The 21,296-nt window shown below is 31.0% G+C and overlaps 1 protein-coding gene across 3 annotated transcripts in view; it reads right to left on the bottom strand.

Annotated features, from left to right (window-relative positions):
* Nucleotides 1-21,296, bottom strand: part of LOC6051493 (protein peste) — a 47,147-nt gene that overhangs the window by 12,669 nt on the left and 13,182 nt on the right. For 2 of the 3 annotated variants that reach the window (XM_038262071.1, XM_038262073.1), the window contains exons 2-3: nucleotides 10,286-10,540; nucleotides 9,886-10,191 (exon numbers count right to left, since the gene is read on the bottom strand). In XM_038262071.1, the coding sequence (XP_038117999.1) occupies nucleotides 9,886-10,191; nucleotides 10,286-10,408 (429 nt within the window). In that variant the 5' untranslated portion in view covers nucleotides 10,409-10,540. Of the gene's footprint in view, nucleotides 1-9,885; nucleotides 10,192-10,285; nucleotides 10,541-16,638; nucleotides 17,115-21,296 lie in introns of those variants that run through there. The other variant, XM_038262072.1, reaches the window with a different exon arrangement.

The following is a 21,296-nucleotide window of genomic DNA, read 5'->3' as shown; positions in this document are numbered from 1 at the left end:
TTGTCAAAATTGCCAAAATTGCCAAAATTGTCAAAATTGTAAAAATTGTCAAAATTGTCAAAATTGTCAAAATTGTCAAGATTGTCAAGATTGTCAAGATTGTCAAAATTGTCAAAATTTTCAAAATTGTCAAAAAATTGTCAAAATTGTCAAAATTGTCAAATTGTCAAAATTGTCAAAATTGTCAAAATTGTCAAAATTGTCAAAATTGTCAAAATTGTCAAAATTGTCAAAATTGTCAAAATTGTCAGAATTGTGAAAATTGACAAAATTGACAAAATTGACAAAATTGACAAAATTGTCAAAATTGACAAAATTGACAAAATTGACAAAATTGACAAAATTGTCAAAATTGACAAAATTGACAAAATTGTCAAAATTGTCAAAATTGTCAAAATTGTCAAAATTGTCAAAATTGTCAAAATTGTCAAAATTGTCAAAATAGTCAAAATAGTCAAAAGTGTCAAAATAGTCAAAATAGTCAAAAGTGTCAAAATTGTAAAAATTGTAAAAATTGTAAAAATTGTAAAAATTGTCAAAATTGTCAAAATTGTCAAAATTGTCAAAATTGTCAAAATTGTCAAAATTGCCAAAATTGCCAAAATTGTCAAAATTGTCAAAATTGTCAAAATTGTCAAGATTGTCAAGATTGTCAAAATTGTCAAAATTGTCAAAATTGTCAAAATTGTCAAAATTGTCAAAATTGTCAAAATTGTCAAAATTGTCAAAATTGTCAAAATTGTCAAAATTGTCAAAATTGTCAAAATTGTCAAAATTGTCAAAATTGTCAAAATTGTCAAATTGTCAAAATTGTCAAAATTGTCAAAATTGTCAAAATTGTCAAAATTGTGTCAAAATTGTCAAAATTGTCAAAATTGTCAAATTGTCAAAATTGTCAAAATTGTCAAAATTGTCAAAATTGTCAAAATTGTCAAAATTGTCAAAATTGTCAAAATTGTCAAAATTGTCAAAATTGTCAAAATTGTCAAAATTGTCAAAATTGTCAAAATTGTCAAAATTGTCAAAATTGTCAAAATTGTCAAAATTGCCAAAATTGCCAAAATTGTCAAAATTGTCAAAATTGTCAAAATTGTCAAAATTGTCAACATTGTCAAGATTGTCAAAATTGTCAAGATTGTCAAGATTGTCAAAATTATCAAGATTGTCAAGATTGTCAAAATTGTCAAAATTGACAAAATTGACAAAATTGTCAAAATTGTCAAAATTGTCAAAATTGTCAAAATTGTCAAAATTGTCAAAATTGTCAAAATTGTCAAAATTGTCAAAATTGTCAAAATTGTCAAAATTGTCAAAATTGTCAAAATTGTCAAAATTGTCAAAATTGTCAAAATTGTCAAAATTGTCAAAATTGTCAAAATTGTCAAAATTGACAAAATTGTCAAAATTGTCAAAATTGTCAAAATTGTCAAAATTGTCAAAATTGTCAAAATTGTCAAAATTGTCAAAATTGTCAAAATTGTCAAAATTGTCAAAAGTGTCAAAATTGTCAAAATTGTCAAAATTGTCAAAATTGTCACAATTGTCACAATTGTCACAATTGTCAAAATTGTCAAAATTGTCAAAATTGTCAAAATTGTCAAAATTGTCAAAATTGTCAAAATTTTCAAAATTGTCAAAATTGACAAAATTGACAAAATTGACAAAATTGACAAAATTGACAAAATTGACAAAATTGACAAAATTGACAAAATTGACAAAATTGTCAAAATTGTCAAAATTGACAAAATTGACAAAATTGACAAGATTGTCAAGATTGTCAAAATTGTCAAGATTGTCAAGATTGTCAAAATTGTCAAAATTTTCAAAATTGTCAAAATTGTCAAAATTGTCAAAATTGTCAAAATTGTCAAAATTGTCAAAATTGTCAAAATTGTCAAAATTGTCAAAATTGTCAAAATTGTCAAAATTGTCAAAATTGTCAAAATTGTCAAAATTGTCAAAATTGTCAAAATTGTCAAAATTGTCAAAATTGTCAAAATTGTAAAAATTGTAAAAATTGTAAAAATTGTAAAAATTGTAAAAATTGTAAAAATTGTAAAAATTGTAAAATTGTCAAAATTGTCAAAATTGTCAAAATTGTCAAAATTGTCAAAATTGTCAAAATTGTCAAAATTGTCAAAATTGTCAAAATTGTCAAAATTGTCAAAATTGTCAAAATTGTCAAAATTGTCAAAATTGTCAAGATTGTCAAAATTGTCAAAATTTTCAAAATTGGCTAGTTTTTTGTTTTTAGTTTTTAGTTTTTAGTTTTTAGTTTTTAGTTTTTAGTTTTTAGTTTTTAGTTTTTAGTTTTTAGTTTTTAGTTTTTAGTTTTTAGTTTTTAGTTTTTAGTTTTTAGTTTTTAGTTTTTAGTTTTTAGTTTTTAGTTTTTAGTTTTAGTTTTTAGTTTTTAGTTTTTAGTTTTTAGTTTTTAGTTTTTAGTTTTTAGTTTTAGTTTTTAGTTTTTAGTTTTAGTTTTTAGTTTTTAGTTTTTAGTTTTAGTTTTTAGTTTTAGTTTTTAGTTTTTAGTTTTAGTTTTTAGTTTTTAGTGTTTAGTTTTTAGTTTTTAGTTTTTAGTTTTTAGTTTTTAGTTTTTAGTTTTTAGTTTTTAGTTTTAGTTTTAGTTTTAGTTTTTAGTTTTTAGTTTTTAGTTTTTAGTTTTTAGTTTTTAGTTTTTAGTTTTTAGTTTTAGTTTTTAGTTTTTAGTTTTTAGTTTTAGTTTTTAGTTTTTAGTTTTAGTTTTAGTTTTTAGTTTTTAGTTTTTAGTTTTTAGTTTTTAGTTTTTAGTTTTTAGTTTTAGTTTTTAGTTTTTAGTTTTTAGTTTTTAGTTTTTAGTTTTTAGTTTTAGTTTTTAGTTTTAGTTTTTAGTTTTTAGTTTTTAGTTTTAGTTTTTAGTTTTTAGTTTTTAGTTTTTAGTTTTAGTTTTTAGTTTTAGTTTTTAATTTTTAGTTTTTAGTTTTTAGTTTTTAGTTTTTAGTTTTTAGTTTTAGTTTTTAGTTTTAGTTTTTAGTTTTTAGTTTTTAGTTTTTAGTTTTTAGTTTTAGTTTTAGTTTTAGTTTTAGTTTTTAGTTTTTAGTTTTAGTTTTTAGTTTTAGTTTTAGTTTTTAGTTTTTAGTTTTAGTTTTTAGTTTTAGTTTTTAGTTTTTAGTTTTTAGTTTTAGTTTAGTTTTAGTTTTTAGTTTTTAGTTTTTAGTTTAGTTTTTAGTTTTAGTTTTTAGTTTTTAGTTTTAGTTTTAGTTTTTAGTTTTAGTTTTTAGTTTTTAGTTTTTAGTTTTTAGTTTTTAGTTTTTAGTTTTAGTTTTAGTTTTAGTTTTTAGTTTTTAGTTTTTAGTTTTTAGTTTTTAGTTTTTAGTTTTTAGTTTTAGTTTTTAGTTTTAGTTTTTAGTTTTTAGTTTTTAGTTTTTAGTTTTAGTTTTTAGTTTTTAGTTTTTAGTTTTAGTTTTAGTTTTAAGTTTTAAGTTTAAGTTTTTAGTTTTTAGATTTTAGTTTTTAGTTTTTAGTTTTAGTTTTTAGTTTTTAGTTTTAGTTTTTAGTTTTTAGTTTTTAGTTTTTAGTTTTTAGTTTTTAGTTTTTAGTTTTTAGTCTTTAGTTTTTAGTTTTTAGTTTTTAGTTTTAGTTTTTAGTTTTAGTTTTAGTTTTTAGTTTTAGTTTTTAGTTTTTAGTTTTAGTTTTTAGTTTTTAGTTTTTAGTTTTTAGTTTTAGTTTTTAGTTTTTAGTTTTTAGTTTTTAGTTTTAGTTTTTAGTTTTAGTTTTTAGTTTTTAGTTTTAGTTTTTAGTTTTTAGTTTTTAGTTTTTAGTTTTAGTTTTTAGTTTTTAGTTTTTAGTTTTTAGTTTTTAGTTTTTAGTTTTTAGTTTTTAGTTTTAGTTTTTAGTTTTTAGTTTTAGTTTTTAGTTTTTAGTTTTTAGTTTAGTTTTTAGTTTTTAGTTTTTAGTTTTTAGTTTTTAGTTTTAGTTTTTAGTTTTAGTTTTTAGTTTTTAGTTTTTAGTTTTTAGTTTTTAGTTTTTAGTTTTTAGTTTTTAGTTTTTAGTTTTTAGTTTTTAGTTTTTAGTTTTTAGTTTTTAGTTTTTAGTTTTTAATTTTTAGTTTTTAGTTTTTAGTTTTTAGTTTTTAGTTTTTAGTTTTTAGTTTTGGACGGGTAATGAAACTTGAGGGAAGACTACATTATATTTAAATATGTCTATGCCTCTTTGGATAAAAAAAACATTTGTGAACAGTTGGCTATTTAATAAAGTTTATGTAAAATTAAAACGTTTCATAAACTTTACATTTTTTTATTACACAAATTTATGTGAAACAAAAAAAATGTTTTTGGAAGAGCTTTGTTAGATAATTATTTAACTCGTTTGAAGAAAAATCATTACTTTTATTGCTGAAAGATTTTTTTAAATTTTGATATGAATTGAAAAATATTTACAAAATTTATTGAATTGGTATCAATAATACTCTTGTTGACGGTATTGATGAATAAAAAATAACTATAAAATAGATTCGACTTGTGGAACGCATCTGAAAATCCCAGATGATAAAAATGTAAATCAGCTATAAATTGAATAATCGCAGTGGTTCAAACACATTGGCATTTTTGAGTCCCACAAATAAAATGCCATTTGGTTTGATCTGACTGTGATCTTGAAATTATTTGTTAACATTGAAAATAAACTAATATTTAATCAGAGAAACTGAAAAAAAAAAAGATTTTTATTAACAAATCCAGTCCAGTCGATTATTTGAAAACATTTGAAAAATCTACTTCCAATATTCAAATCAAGAAAAGGAAAATAATATTATTTTGATTTGATTGATATTGAGAAAATGCAATTGGAAAAAAACTGTTCTAGGTAAAACACGATTAAAAGCAGAGAGCTATGCCAAGTAACAACAGATATTTGATATTTATTTAAAAAGAATCCCCCTGACGATGATTCTTGCAGAAAATCAATCTCAACCTTGAATTCTCAACCGCCCCAAATGATAAGACAAATTTATTTATTGCATAACACTGAAAGCGGAAGTATCTCCCAAGGGGAAGGAGGGGTTCGGCACAATCACGCCGATAAAACCACTCGATTATATCGCGTGACGTGGGGCATGAGTAACGCCAAACCGAAAAAAAACACATCAAAGAATGACAAAAAAAGTGAAGACTCGTGTTTAATCCAGAACCGTCGGTTGGTTTGCCGGTCATCATCACTGTTGACGACCTGTTGACGACGAAGAGGAACGGAAAAAACATAAGCGACAAACAAAAGTCACCGTTGAAAACATGGGTTTATGCCACTGTATGGGATAATGAAATTTTACACGAAGAGAGTGCAAGTTAAGTATTTACATGTTTATTCTTTTTAATGTTTTCCACTTGTAATCATTTAAAAGAAAATATCATCATTATGTTAGAAGGATAAATAATTTATTGCATTAGTTTTTTTTTCAAAAGCAAATAAAATAAACCCAGGATTAGATTCGGCCTACGTCAAGTAGATGTAAAAGATATTTGTGTTGTTATTAACAAACGATACCGTGAACAAGTTTAACGAGCGTTGCAAACAGGAACTCGTCAAAAATGTACCAGTCATGAATCCATCTACTGGGTTTTCCCAAACTAAAATTGTGTGATTCAGATTTTTTTGATTGTCTCCATTGGGTTGGGTGATTTTGAAATGTCGCTTTTATTTGAAAAATTATGACTTTATTTTCATAAAAAGTAGTTAAACACAATAGTTTACAATATAAGCAAAAAAACATAAAAAATAAAAATTCGAATGAAATAAGATTCGCTCAACAAAATTAGGTCAGTTAGTCTTTCCAAATGTTTATTTTATAACTTTGATCTGTTAATACTTTCAGTGCTGTTTGAATAAACAACACATTTAAATTGTCAATTTTTTCACGACAGCTTACATTTTTGTGCGGTTTTCAATTTGCATTTTTCGAAATAAAACTTTGTCAAAAGAAAATTCAGTCTAGACTCGATTATCCGAAGGATTGTATGGGACTTCGGATAATCGAATCATGAAGAAAAATTTTTTTTCGCGTTTTTTTTACTTTTTTACTTTTTACATCAAGCTCGAGTTCTGCAAACCCATTTTAGTCAAATTTGAACAGTTGATTGCCTATTAAATAAAAAAAATGGTTTTTAAAAATATTTCATCACCGCCATTTGTGATTCGATTATCCGAAGTTTTGATTATCCGAAGCAGCGATGGAATAATCATCATCAAAAGAAAATCATTGGATGTTCATCGAGAGAAAAAATCCGAAGGGAGCATGCTCTCCTCTCTCGCGCACGAAAGATCGCTAAAAAGAATCTAAAAAATCATCATCTTGATTATTCGGCGGAACATCTTTATCACTACTACACTTGCAAGTGTAACGTTACACGTCGAAAATTGATCTGTCACATTTTTGTAGATGGGCAATGTGTGTAAACAAAGTGAAATAAATAATTTTAAGTGGTGCTAACAAGGAAACTCCTAAAAAATCATCAGCAGATTGATTTTCTGGGAGAATTTCGCGAGCGATTTTCTTTTGCTTGATTTGCCTCCTCTCTCTTTCGAGGGTGAAAAAAGTTCGCAAGCGAAATTGATTGTTTAGCGATTATTCCATTCCTGATCCGAAGCGAAATTTTGCCAAGGTCTTCGGATAATCGAGTCTGTACTGTATTTTACATAATGTGTTATTTTTTTTTCAAACAAGTCTCCATACAATTTTTCGAGCTGGTGCCTTGGTCAGGATTTTTATGATCTCCTTTCTAAATTGGATGAACGCCCAAAATAAATATTTTAAAAATACCATATTTTTCATAAGTCTTGGAAGAGTGAAAATGTATCTTTTGTGTTAGATTTAAGGATGGTACAAAATTTGGTACCAAAGGTATGATTTTTTTAACTGTGATTTTTGGGAAAAATCTGGAATATAGGCAAAAAATGACTTTCGAAAAAAATGTTCTCACATTTTTTTTAAATATTGAAAATTATTTCCGAGATTTTCAAAGCAATTCATTTTTTCATATTGCAAAAAACTGAACAATTTTCGAAAGCTTCTCCTCAAAATGCCTAAAATGTTTTGAAAACGGTGCACTGTATCATAAAATGTATAAAGTCAATTTTGATTGTAAATTTGATTGTGCATCAAATTAAATATTTTTAAAATTTGGTTAACATTTGTTTTTTTTTTTTTCAAAGGTCACCAAATTTCGAAAATTTTATATTTGTATTTTGGGAATTCAACTTTTGAATAAAAGTTAATTTAAAACTGGTTTTCGCAGCGACAAATTGGGTACAATTATTTGGGTTTTGGCGAGCAGTCAAATCGAAAAAAAAAACATAATTTTTGCTGCTTTTACGGACGTTTCGGACTTCTTTTGCAGATTACCAACAAAGATGTAAGCTTTTTCAATGTGTGTGTCAAAGGTGTGTTTATGATTTTCTCACCAAAACTGTGTAATTATTTTTATTACAAAAGTCCTAAGGGCGGGTCCCCACCTTAAAAATCAATCCAAAAAATCAGGGGGTTATAAGTCTGTTTGTTTGGTTTTTTTATGTTATCAAAAAACTTTAAAATTACAATGAAAATTCAAGTGCAACCGACTGAAATCAATCGAAATTGAATTCCTCTGCTTTCTGGATCATTTTAGCATGTTTGGGTTTGTGCAAAGATCTTTAAAGTGTTGAAAATTTACTATGTACAGTACAACAAAAATATTTTTTTGCTAACATTTTTATTTTCGTCAAATCTAACATTTTTTTGCGAACTAATAATTGCAAAACAACTGAACTAGTGTAAAATGCAACACTTTTTCCATAAAAATGTTGAGACTTTGGTTTGTTTTTCAATTTTCATAAATATTATGAAATGTATTTTTGTAGTCTACGATCGATTCTACAAGTCATTTACAAGTTATTTCAATTCATAATTCACCTTTAAAATATTGCAGAAGAGCAGTTCTCTCAGATTTCGGTCATTCGATTTTTTTTGTATTTTTAATCCGACTGAAACTTTTTTGGTGCCTTCGGTATGCCCAAAGAAGCCATTTTGCATCATTAGTTTGTCCATATAATTTTCCATACAAAAAAAAAAAAAAATGATGTATGAAAATTCAAAAATCGGTATCCTTTGAAGAAATTTTTTGATCGATTTGGTGTCTTCGGCAAAGTTGTAGGTATGGATATGGACTACACTGGAAAAAATGATACACGGAAAAAATTGTGATTTTTTATTTAACTTTTTGTCACTAAAACTTGATTTGCAAAAAAAAAAAAAACACTATTTTTATTTTTTTAATTTTGATTTGTTTTAGAGGACATCAAATTCCAACTTTTCAGAAATTTCCAGGTTGTGCAAAAAATCTTTGAGCGAGTTATGAATTTTTGAATCAATACTGATTTTTTCAAAAAATCGAAAAATAGGTCGCAAAAATTTTTCAACTTCATTTTGTAAAATCAAATTTGCAATCAAAAAGTACTTTAGTGAAATTTTGATAAAGTGCACCGTTTTCAAGTGAAATCCATTTTTATGTGACTTTTTTGAAAATAGTCGCAGTTTTTATTTTTATTAAATTAGTGCACATGTTTGCCACTTTTGAAAAAAATTTTTTTTTTGAAAAGCTGAGAAAATTCTCTATATTTTGCACTTTTGAACTTTGTTGATACGACCCTTAGTTGCTGAGATATTGCCATGCAAAGGTTTAAAAACAGGAAAATTGATGTTTTCTAAGTCTCACCCAAACATCACACCATTTTGTAAAGTCGATATCTCAGCAACTAATGGTCCGATTTTCAATGTTAAAATATGAAACATTCGTGAAATTTTCCAATCTTTTCGAAAAAAATATTTTCAATTTTTTTAAACCAAGACTAACATTTCAAAAGGGCCAAACTTTCAATATTACGCCCTTTTAAAATGTTAGTCTTGGTTTAAAAATTTTGAAAACAGTTTTAGTTAAAACTGAACTGGCAAAAAGTTAAATAAAAAATTACCAAATTTTTTTTACCGTGTATCATTTTTTTCAGTGTAGTCCATAGTCATACCTACAACTTTGCCGATGACACCAAATCGATCAAAAAAATCCTTCAAAAGATACCGATTTTTGAATTTTCATTCATCATTTTTGTATGGCCAGCTGCCAAATTTGTATGGAAATTAAATGGACAAACTAATGATGCAAAATGGCTTCTTTGGGTATACCGAAGGCACCAAAAAAGTTTCAGTCGGATTAAAAAATACAAACATTAAAATTTAAGAAAAAAGACCGATTTCGTAGAGAACTGCTCAGAATACAACGCTTGGTTGCTTATATGCACACAAAAAGTGAATGGTTTGAAAACTTGCATAATCTGATGCCATTAAACGACCATTCCAGTTTCGCTGAAACATTTCAAATGGCGTCGCTCACTCACTATTTCGCAACATTCTGAAACTTAAAATTCTTACGCAGAACAAAACAAGACACAAAGAAGGGGGTTTGATTCGACAGCAAAAAAAACAGATCTTAATTGAAGGAAAAACCCACCGAGCGGCGTGGATCAGGTGTCCTCACGAAATGCAATAAATTAGATGCCGGTTACAATAGCGTACTCAAAAAATAAGGTGCCAACCGGTTTAGTCCAAAACAAATAGCTTCTCGGCTTCATTGAAAAATTCACTCAATGGTAAGTAAAAAAAAAGAGCAGCGATAAACTTTTCAAGGTCCGCATGCTGAAAGCACACGAGAATATGCTCGTTTTGATACAGTAGGTGTGGGATAGTTTGACAGTGAGTGAGTTACAATTTAGTTCGTCGGGATTGAATAGTTTGTTTTTCAAGTTACAGACAGCTTGATACTTTAAGAATTAATTATTTCAATTCGACAACCAATTTTGCTAATTGTCAAACCACCGTGCACTCACCAGCGCGACCACGTTGATGCTGCTGATGACGTCGTCCAGCGTCCCGTTGCTGCCCTCTTCGTCGAAGAAGTACACGCTCTTCTTCCGATAGCTGACGGTGTGGTTGTGGTTGTGCCACACAATGTCCACCTTTTCGGGCCGCTCGGTGAACCGATACGGCCCAAGCTCCTCCAGGATGGGCTTTGTGCTGGCGTTCTTCAGGTCTTCCGGGTTGGTCCAGTTGAAGAAGTACACGTCCATCGACAGCGGGAAGGGCGGAGTGACCCACGCGTCATGGCCGCGCGACGTCGGACGGAGTTTGAGTTCCTGAGAAGCGAGGGGTAAACATTAGTTAAAACTGCCGCGTAAGCACTTGATTAATTTCGGCACGTGGCGTGGAGCGAATCTCATCCCAACTCACCTCGTACAAAATGTCCCGAAATACGGCGTGGAAGCAAAAGGTGAGGAAGACTCCGAACGCCACCAGGATGAGCCCGCTGGAGGTCAGGATGCAGCGCCGGTTGCACACTTCTTTGAAATGCATTTTTGACGTGGTTTTGATTTTAATCTAAGGCTATGATGAACTGCTATCACACGTTCAGGGTTTTTTTTACCCCGACTTGAGGGTGGGGGAAGTGGAGATCGCACACTGGATGGTGATGGTGACGGATGAGATCTGGAAGGACAATTGCGAGTGAAATTAGTATTATTTTGGCTCATTTTGACGTCATAATGCAAATCATCGACTAATCTGTTAAGGAACACGGGTTGAAATAAAACAATACTCAATAACTGATACAGTTAACAGATGCAGATTAAGTAACGATTTACTCAATTACTGATAACGGTGTTTTGAAATTTGTTCTACATTTCACAAAGAGTACTGTGCACGAATTTCAAGTTCTGGTGTGATTGGATGCAAAAGGGCTTGATGCTGAAAAAATATTCCTAGAAGGTTTGGTCAAATACCAATGTCTCAGACAATACTTGAAAGGGACAATTCCGGTCGGTTGTTTTTCTGCCATGTTTGTTTCAGAAATTCATTTTAACCCTTTTAACCAGGGATCTGACACGCATGCAGTTTCCTGAAGTCTCTGCCGGAGGCGCTGTAAATATTGTTTACGTGTGGTTTCTGAAAAGGTCGTATGAAATAAATACATAAATTTTGTTCCCAGATTATTATTTTTTGCCAAAAAAATAAATAACTATCTTTTGCATATATATGCGAGAAAATTACAATTATTGCGTAAATTTTTCCACATTTTACATTAATTAGATCGATAAAACAAAGTTCTACTTTACGATACAATGCAACTAAACTCACTAAACTAAACTAAAAATCTTAATAGCTTCAGTTACATTGAAATAAAATTAAATTAGTTTGATTCTTCCTGACCGTTGATTTAAAATAAATTAATACTTATTAAATTTCAGTCAAAACAGCTTTAAACTAGCTATCACTGAACACCACAGTGCTGATATGCCAATATTAGGTGCTTGACGGAATTAAATGCTGTTCCCCTAGTTGTTTTCTGAGATTAAATGTAAAAAAGAAAAAAAAACATAAAAAAGTTTTTATTTTTGTTATTTATGTTCGATACGCATACGACATTTTCAAAAGCCACGCGCCAAAAACTTGGTTCGATTTTGACTTCACTCGCTTTATAAGTGGATGACAGTCGTGACGTAGCCGTGATTTTAACATGTTTTTACAATGGAGCACTCGCAGTCGAGCAGTTTTTGACAGTTCGCTCCATAAGAAATACATTGTAGAAAAAAGAAAAAAACTGCTCGAATTAGGTTTTACGCCGACTCGGTTTTTAGGTTAGAAATTTGACAGCTTGGCTGCACTGTTTACATTTTATGCACGTGTGTCTCAGTAAAAATGTGTGTGCGTGTGCGCTCGTGACGTCACGCTGTAAAACCTAATGGAAGTGCTCCATTCTACATGTTGTTTGTAGAAGAAGAGGCTGTCAGTGAACGCTCACGAAGTTGAAACGAATGAATGCCGAGCTCGACACTCAAGCAGCCGTGCGATTCAAAAGCACATGCTCTTTCTCTAGTTTCTTTTTTCACTCTTTCTAGCTTGTGCGGTGCTGCGTCATGACAACAATCATTTGAATGCAGCCGTGCGGAAGGCGATTGGAACATCGATATACTCTATAGAGCTTTACGCGAATGAGAGAGGTCAAATGACTATATGATTGACTTCGCTCATTCGTTCGTGTGTGAACGGACGAAAGTAGATGTCATTGTGAGAGCATTATCAACAGCATGCATGAAGTCACTGGCTCACTGGCCACAAACGGCGCCCACCATGTCAGTTTGTAGTTCTCGAGTTAAAGGGACAGGACTGTTAGTTAGCGCAGGTTGCTACTAGGGCAGCTGGTTTATCCAGTGCTTATACTCCACAAGCGATGGGAACCTGAAAAGTTGTTAGTAGGGTAGGGTATTTGGTTGATGTGATGTGACCCAAAAAACCGTCAGCGGAAAATAATTTAGTTAATGTTGAAAAAAATCTGCCATACGAACTCTTGTACACGACACAAAAGTACAATTAAAAATCTCCTACATTTAAATGTTACTAACCACAACATTAACGAAGCGTTACCACGCATAACATTTATTGTAATTGAAAGGAGATGTCATAGTAAGGCTGACAAGGTGAGCCATTTTGCATCATAACTTCCTTCATTCAAGTCTCCATACAAATTTGGCGGTGGGGGTGTACGTAATAGGGTGCTATGAAAACATTGAAAATCTGTACCTCAAGAAGCTGTCATCCTTCGACGAAGCTCACACACAAACTTGCATTTTTTTAAACTTTGTATCTCGATTTTGCCAAACTTTACACTGTCCGTGTGTCGGTATGTCTATTTTTGGAAAAATAGTGTTTTTTGGAAAATAATCAAAAATGCACACAACAAAACAAATAATTTTTGATATAACATTGAGTTATAAATGGAAAAATACTTTTGTAAAATTTGATGAACCAAAATCCGATGAAAATGTGGCCGGAAGACAGGCCACGGAAAGATCCGAATTTTGATATGTAATTTTCATTAGAATTATTCAAGCGTGTTCTTTAATTAGGAGTCCTCACTCTACAACTCGTCAAAACCGGATCCACCGACCTCCGGTGGCCACTTTTACGTAGATGGTGTCATTCACTCTTGGGGCAATTACTGTCAATTATGGTTCTGAATTCAGGATCCAAAAATAAAGCGATGAGGAACCCCTGGGGAGAATTTGGCCATTCTAAATATAAAATAAAAAAGTATTAAAATTTAAATTACGAGCCATGGTTTCAACATATTAATGGAAAAAGTGTTTTAAAATGCCTTATACACCTGTCCAGTAGTTTTGCCATCTTTAGTTTCCAAATTATTTAAGTTCTGTCGATTTTTTTTTTTTTGCGAAAAATATTTTTTTTTGCGGTGCTGTACATTGGAATTTTATAAAAATTCAAAACATTTTTAAACAAGCCCGAACGTGCTAAATATGATTTTAAATGCGGAAAAATGATTTTTAGATGGATTTCAGTTGATTAGACTTCTATTTTCATTGAAATTTTGAAGTTTTTTGGAAAACATTTTTTTTGACCGATTTTGAAGGGGCGACATAAACTTTGAAAAATATTTTCAACGGCCTAATTGGAAATTGAAAAAAAATATCAAATTTTATTCAAGATTTGAATTCTTCACATTTTTTAGAGTAATCTGTCTTCTGCCGCAGATAATTATAAATTTTATTTAATATTTGTACATATTTTATAATTGTTTTTTTATTGTAATTTAAACGAAAAGAAGCCTAGAAAGGTGGCTTTTCTTGTTCAAGAAAAATTAATTAAATAAACAAACAATCAATCAATATCAAACCTGAGTTTTTTTAAGTAAGTTTTTTTTTAAATTAAAATAAAACGTTTTTAAATACCTACTATAGTTTATTGCGTAATTTACACTTAAATTTGGCATGAAAATTGTAATCTTTTTGCAAACCTAAAAAAAAATAATTATTTTGACATTGATATCAGTAAATTAAAAATAAGGGGGAATAATGTTCTTGCAAATCAGTCAAGGGGAGAATGGATCGCAAAAGGTTGAGAAACACTGTCTTAGAATTATAAAAAAGATTATCCAAATATATTCCCAATTGTGACCATTGGAAAACTTAAGAAGTGATCCTGGGGGCAAAATTTTTCGTCTGGAATACTTCTATTTCAAAATCACGAGGCCATTTGACCAATATTTTTTTCTTAACAATTTTGTAATTTTTGGAAGAATTTGCCAAATTGAATGCTTCTAGAAAAAAATGCAAAAAGTTCAGATTTGTCAGTTGAGGAAAAAATGTGGTCCATTTTTAACCGAAGATCCGGATTCTGTTTCCACTTTTGATTGAACTGGTTCCAATCGGAAACGGTTCACCGAACTAATGCCGATTGGTGGCCAATTGTCATTTATTGATGCAGGATGATGTATTAGGATAATTATTCCATTCCACAAGGAGACACTTTGATTTCTCTTCAATAAACTATTCAAAATCTATGGAAATCTTCAGAAACGATAATTGAAACTGATGGTTAGCACATTCATTGAGTTTAAACTTCATTTAACAAAAGATATAAAGTTATTTGGTATAAATCTAAGGATTATATAAAATTTCAATACTGAATAGTAAAACTTTTATAATTCAAGTTTCAAGTTGCAAATTTGCTTTTAAATGTTTACCGCAAGTCACCTCCAATGAAACATTAACCCTCTACTGGCCAAATTTTTTTTTTCGAAATTTTTTAATTTTCCAGTGTTCAAGAGATCATTTTGAACAACTTTTGTTTAACGAAAAGCTTCACTTCTTCTTGTTTAATTTTAAGTATTTTAATTTGCATTTATCTTATTTTGTTTATGTCTATTTTTGGTAGTTTTTGACCTATTCTACCACCCGTTATCATTACATTTTGCTTATCATATTTTTTTTTATTTTTTTGCATGTTTTTCAGATTTTCTGTTATAAAATGGCACCATTATCATTTAAGTTGTAAAAAATTAGTAGAGGTATGAAGAGTATGAAGAGGTTTAAAAATTGAGGTAGAGGTCAGAAAATTGAGGTAGAGGTACAAGAAAAATTACTGCATACTTCTTTTTACCTAAAATGTAGGAAATGTTTGTAAAAACACAGCCAAAATTGACCCCTAAAAAAAGTACATTTTTTTAAATCAATGACAAAGTCACATAAAACAAGTAAAACTTCCAACCCATAAATTTTCTCAAATTTCAAGAGTTCTTCTTTCTATTGCTTTTTAAAGATCAAAAATTGGTAGAAAAATGGATTTTTGACGGTTTTTTAAATCGAAGCCCGTCTAAAGGCGGGGTTGGGTTGTAGAGCAGGGGTGCTCAATGCTTTTGAATGGCGGGCCAAGCTCACGTGAGCTTGCGGGCCATATGAGAAAAAAATGATTTTTCTTTAATTTAAATCTGTAAAACGAAAAACAAAATATTAGAAAGCAAAAAAAAAATAAACAGTTTTGTACAAAAAAGCCTCCAATCAATTGGTTTTTTTTTGCTTTTTTTTATTGTTAAAATCGTGATTTCACAAATGTAATGAAAATTTTAAAGTTTTATTTAAATTGATTTTTTATTTTTTAAATATATTTTAGAAGGGGTGACACAAACTTTGTAAAAGTGTGTAATTTAGTTTTTAAATTTTGTAAAATCTAAATTATAAATATTTGCTTAAGAATTTTTTGAAAATTATTCCTCCAATTGTAATAAAATTTCCATAAATATTTGATGAAAACAAATTTATTTTTTTACCTTTTTAGCCACATTTAAACCTATTATGAAACGTGGCATAAACTTAACCTTAATTTCCAGGAATTATAAAATCACTTAATGTGAAGACTTTCATCATTGCCATGATTTTTCGTTCAAATATATAAATTTTGCGTCCCTATTAATATTTTGACACAATTCCTTCTACAAGTTGTTTAGAGTAGTGCACATGCTGATTCCTTTTAGTAACGATTATCCTTGCAAAGTTATGGAAATCGTCGTCCTTCAGTGGCTTCAAGAAGGCAACCACCGGCACATGTTGATTCATTTTGGTGCAGAAATTCGTAAAATTTAATTCAATACAGAGCATTTTAGAGTGATGATCAATTTTCTTTGAAAATGATCAACGGCTTCACCTTAAAGATGCGTCAAAGGGCCATTTTACATCATCCAAAATGGGTTCGCGGGCCACAAAAAAATGACCTCGCGGGTCACGTTTGGCCCGCGGGCCTTACTTTGGTCACCCCTGTTGTAGAGGGTAAAAAAAAACATAATATTTTACTGGAAAATTGATTTTCGTAGAGTAAGTTTAGTTAGTTAGTTAGTTTTACTCTGGTTGTTGAGGTCGTTTCGATCTCATGTTTCGGTCAATGTTAAAGAAAATACAACAAAAAGTTCATAAAAAATGCCGTTTAATTTAATCGTTTAATGTGGACAGCAAAAGTGCCTCATTGATGATTACTCTACCCTACATGAGTTATTTACATTTCCGTGTTATATGAGGATTATAGATATTGATTCAGGAGTAAAATTAATGTTTCATGTAATTCCAAAAAAATCTTTAAAAATATTTTAAAAAATATGATTTGTCAACAGTCTACCTAACCCTACACATTCTCCTCCAGTCAAAAGCATCTACCGGCCAAAGCCAACCAACCCGCTAGTGGTGCGGCCTGAATTGAATTAGAACATTTATATCAATTGGTCAATTAACACTGAATATTACCATTTGCACGATCCACTCAATCAGCGAGACATGTACATCTGCTCTACAAAGAGACGACTCTACAGAGGTCTATATCCTCAGACTCTTTCTTCCTTCTTTCTTTTCTCGGCCAGACACAGTCTGTAGCAAATCAAACTGAGCAAAACCACTGCGAAAAATATTCTCACAACAATATTCTCGTTTAAATACACTTTTCAAACCGTTTTCCCCCGACAAAAGATGACGAATCAAACACATTCGACAGTCGAGCGACACAATAGAGCTGACCACGAGTGTCGCAAATTGGCGGCAATCATCACTTGAGCACACACACTGAACGGTACTACTGGATGTGTCCGAGATTCCGAGATCACACACCGGTTTGGTAATAAGCCAATTGAACTTTACACTGCGCCGCCACTAACCCAATTACTCTGCCAGAAGTGCAGCACAGTAAAAAGTGCATTTGTTGCAGATCCACACCGAACGCCGGTCTCCCACCAACTAACCGCGCACGGTTGATCGAATAGGGTTGACGGGGTTGAGTCAGGATTTTTTTGTCGCCGCTTATCTTATCACCTACCAACTCGACAGTCTTTCACTGATGTGTTTTTTTTTCTATCGCTTTGGTGGTTGAGAAAAAAAGCAGTGCGATAAGCACTCCCGAATTAATATAGACATCATGGGCAAAAAAATAGTTCGATAGGGTGACCCACCAATCTCCGGGACAATTTTGAACAAATTATACCATCCAGTAACACTAACCTCAAACGAGACAAATCGACCCGAGAGATAAGCCGCTAATCACTTTCCCTGATTTCCACGCCGGGCGAACCGGCGACAAGTTGCATCGACGCTGTCAACCTCCATGGCACGGCTTATCGGGTAAAACTTTTTTCCCGGCGAGGAAATTATAGGGAGCCCTTATCGGCAGGGGTCTTTATAGGAATGCCACACATTGAACGATAAGACACAGGATGAACGAGAGGGTTGGGACAGTTGACGATTTCGATGTCTGAAGAGGACAGATTACTGGGTGATTTCTTTGTGTTTACTTACTGAGAACGATTAAGTTGCGTTACTTGGATGCAGTCATTAATCAAGAAAGCTTAATCAATAGAAAAATATGAAAACAATTTTGAAAAAAGCATTTCTAAAGAAAACTCTGTCAGAGCAATATAATTTTTAATAGAAAAAAAAATAATTCAAAAACATTCCTTAACATCTAAATTCCCAAGCTTGCAAAATGTCACCGATTTTTCACGAGCTTGTATAATTGCCAAAAAAAAAATCATTTTATGTAGTATCAAGTACATAAAAATTAGCAATTATCTACAAAATCGCCCAATTTCGACCATTTTTTAGGTCCGCGGAAAAAAAATTGTCAATTTTTTAATTAGCTTTTTGCCTTCCTCACCTTACTGAGGAAAGGCTATAAAATCACTCGAAAAGTGAACTTTTTAATTTGACCTCGTAGACCCACCTTCACGTATACATATCGACACAGAATCATGTTCTGAGCAAATGTCTGTGCAGATGTGTGTCACTCGATTGTCTCCGGACTAAAAGAACGGATTTTGACCGTATTAGTCTCATTCGATCCGTCTTGGGGTCCCATAGGTCTCTATTTAAAATCAGCAAGTTTAGTTGAGTACTTCAAAAGTTATGCTAAAAAAATGATTTTTGCTCATGTCCGGAAGATTGTGAAAAGGGTGGCTTTTGCAAGCAAACCTATCATGTTATACATTTTAAGAAAGGTCCTTTCCAATGAGCCCAAAACATTGAAGATCTGACAACCCTATCAAAAGTTATTAGAACTTAAGTGATATTTATAAACATTTTGGAGGCCGGATTTTAGATATTGTGATAGAAATATTGTCTGAATCTTCCATGCGAACTATCGTTGGATAGGTTTTTTATCAGACCTTGCCGATGAGCCAGAAATATTGAAGGTCGGCGAACCCTATCAAAAGAAATGAGTAATAAAGTTGATTTGTTAAACATGTTAAGGGGGAATGTTGAAAATTTTACTGAATGTATTGACTTTATGAATGTGAGGAAGCCACCAACCACCTAAAGATGGATTAAGTAACTTTTTTTACAAAATTCAATTTCCAAAAATCCGTATTTTTGATTTTTCAGATTTTTAGATATGTTTCAGGGGACAAAAACTCACAACTTTTGAGCCAAAGATAAGTATGGTCACAAATTCTGCCGCTGAGTTATAATTTTTTGAAAAAATGTGATTTTTGAAATAAATTAAAATTTCATACATATTTTTTTACCCTTTTTTATGTTAAATTGAATTTTCAATTGGATAATACTTTACAGATTTGAAAAAGGGCCCCGTTTTCAGTATATAGCCACCAAAAGTTTGATTTCAGCTAAATATTTGCAGTTTTTCAAGTGACCATCTCTGAAAATATTTTTTGTCTAAGAGGCATTGAAGATTGAACCTCTGGTTGCTGTGATACAGCGCACAGTGGGAAAAAAGGGCCCAAAAAATTACCGCGACATGGTTTTGCGCACTCCGGCCACCAGTCCATGCAGTGCGAGTTTACATCGGGTTATTGTTCCTGGTGCAAAAATGAAACTTTTGATGTATAAACGTCGATGGTTTGCGCGAAACTATGTCGCGGTATTTTTTTTGGGCCCCTTTTCCCACTGTGCAGCAGCTCGAAGCAAAAGAAATATGAAAATTAAAGTATTCTAAGTCTAACCCAAACATCTCTCTACAGTCCAGAATCGATTTCCCGAAGCCTCGATTATCCCAAGTTTCGATTAACCGAAGTTCGATTAACCGAAGGATTGTATGGGAGTTCGGATAATCAAATCACGACAAAAAATAATGTTTTCCTCTTTTTTTAATTTCTTCACAGAAAAAAATCATGGTAATATTACATCTGGAAAGGGTACATCATATGAGTCAGAAAAAATGTGTAATTTTACCTCTGAAAATGTGTAATTTTACCACTTTTCTGTTGCAATGTCGCTTTTTCAGTCTAAATTGAGGTAAAATTGCATCATTAAAGACCTTTGAAAATTACACCTTCCAAATTTACACATTTTTTTACTGTGTTTCTTTTAATATCAAATTCGAATTCCTCAAAACCATTTATTTCAAATTTGAAACGCTGCCTTAAAAACTAATAAATGTATTTGTTTTTTTTTTATATTTCATTACCGCCATTTTAGCCGCAATCTTGGATTTTAAATCCTAAATCACTTTAAGGTAGTTTATGGTTCATACTTTGCTCAAAAATCAAAATAGGAAAAAAAATCTTCAGTAGAAAGGCCGAAAATAAATCGTTCCAAAAATGTATGGGTATTTCCGATAGATGTCAAATTTGTTTCAAATGCTTACTCATGGTCTGGACTATGAATGTAGAAAGACATTTCGGAAAAAATGGAAACGAAAAATGTTGGCGAAGGTCACCAGGTGGGCTTTTACCTTTTATTAGGGATTTTTTTCTTGTGGTAGGTTAATCATACGGCTCTAACTCCAGATCCAAATTATGAAGCCTGATGAAAATTTGGGAGGTTATACAGCTCGGAAAATAAATAAAAGATTTGAAAATGTCAAATTTCGACCTTATTTTCATTTAAAAACTCTGTAATTAGTTGAAAAGTCTTGCCACATCCGAAAACAGATATTTCTAAACTCGACCTCAAAAAGGGTCGGGTCCAGCACACCAGCTTTCAATTTCATTTGGAATAATCAAAGTCGAAAATAGGGGAGCCGAGGACTTCGCGACACAAAATTTTGCACACGGGCATCACTCGTACTCCACGGATTTTTTTTTTCTCAAAATTCGTGGGACGAGTTCTGTCTTTATGAATCGATTGCGCGTCAAAAATCGATACAGTGTGATTTTTGAGCGATGTTTCCGAAAAAAAAAATTATGATGAATTGTAATATTTACAAAGATGGAAATGACGTCCAGCAATAAATTAAAACTTAAACCTTTCTTTAGTAAGAAAGGCAAAAGTTGATTTCTGGAGTTTTTTTAAAAGGTCCAACAAACCAAATTTTCAGTTTTGCTTTTGGGTGTCTCAAGGCGATTTTAAAAACACCCAAAAAGCAAAAACTGGAAATTTGGTTTATTGCACCTTTTCAAAAAAAACTCCAGATTTTTTCGCGTTTTCGTCATTTTTCCGTTTTTGCTCGCGGTGTGTGAAAAAACACAGTTTTTATTTCCAAAAAAATCATAACTCGGAAAATTGAAAACGCAACATAACTATTTTTTATATATTATGTAAAATTTTCCGAGGAATCTGATAAACATATTTTCAGACATAGGCTTTTTGATCCCAAGACCTTCAAAACAGCATCCTAAGTTTCGACGAAAATGGCAATTTTTTGGACCACCCTAACACGGCGTTGGTCACCCTAACAGCCAAACAAAAAAAAAACGGGTATTATTATTCCGGCTAAGGAACCCAAAGGACAATCATGCTGTTTTCGTGAGAACTTGCTGTTTATAGAATTCATCAGGAATATGTTTTGTGGTTATTTTGAAAAGATTACACAGCTTAACATCGCATTTTTTTTTCGAAATACTATTTTTAATAGAACCAATGCATCTTTCAAATTTTATGTTCTTAGACTCTGGCCAAAAACAAGGGAAAATAGAATGCACTGCAATCATTAGTTTTCAAAAAATCTGACTTTGACGAAA

Source organism: Culex quinquefasciatus, chromosome 3 (genome assembly GCF_015732765.1).
Source record: "Culex quinquefasciatus strain JHB chromosome 3, VPISU_Cqui_1.0_pri_paternal, whole genome shotgun sequence".
Classification (NCBI taxonomy): domain Eukaryota; kingdom Metazoa; phylum Arthropoda; class Insecta; order Diptera; family Culicidae; genus Culex; species Culex quinquefasciatus.
The sequence above is the reverse complement of the archived record's forward strand: the minus strand, read 5'-3'. Positions and strand labels throughout refer to the sequence as shown.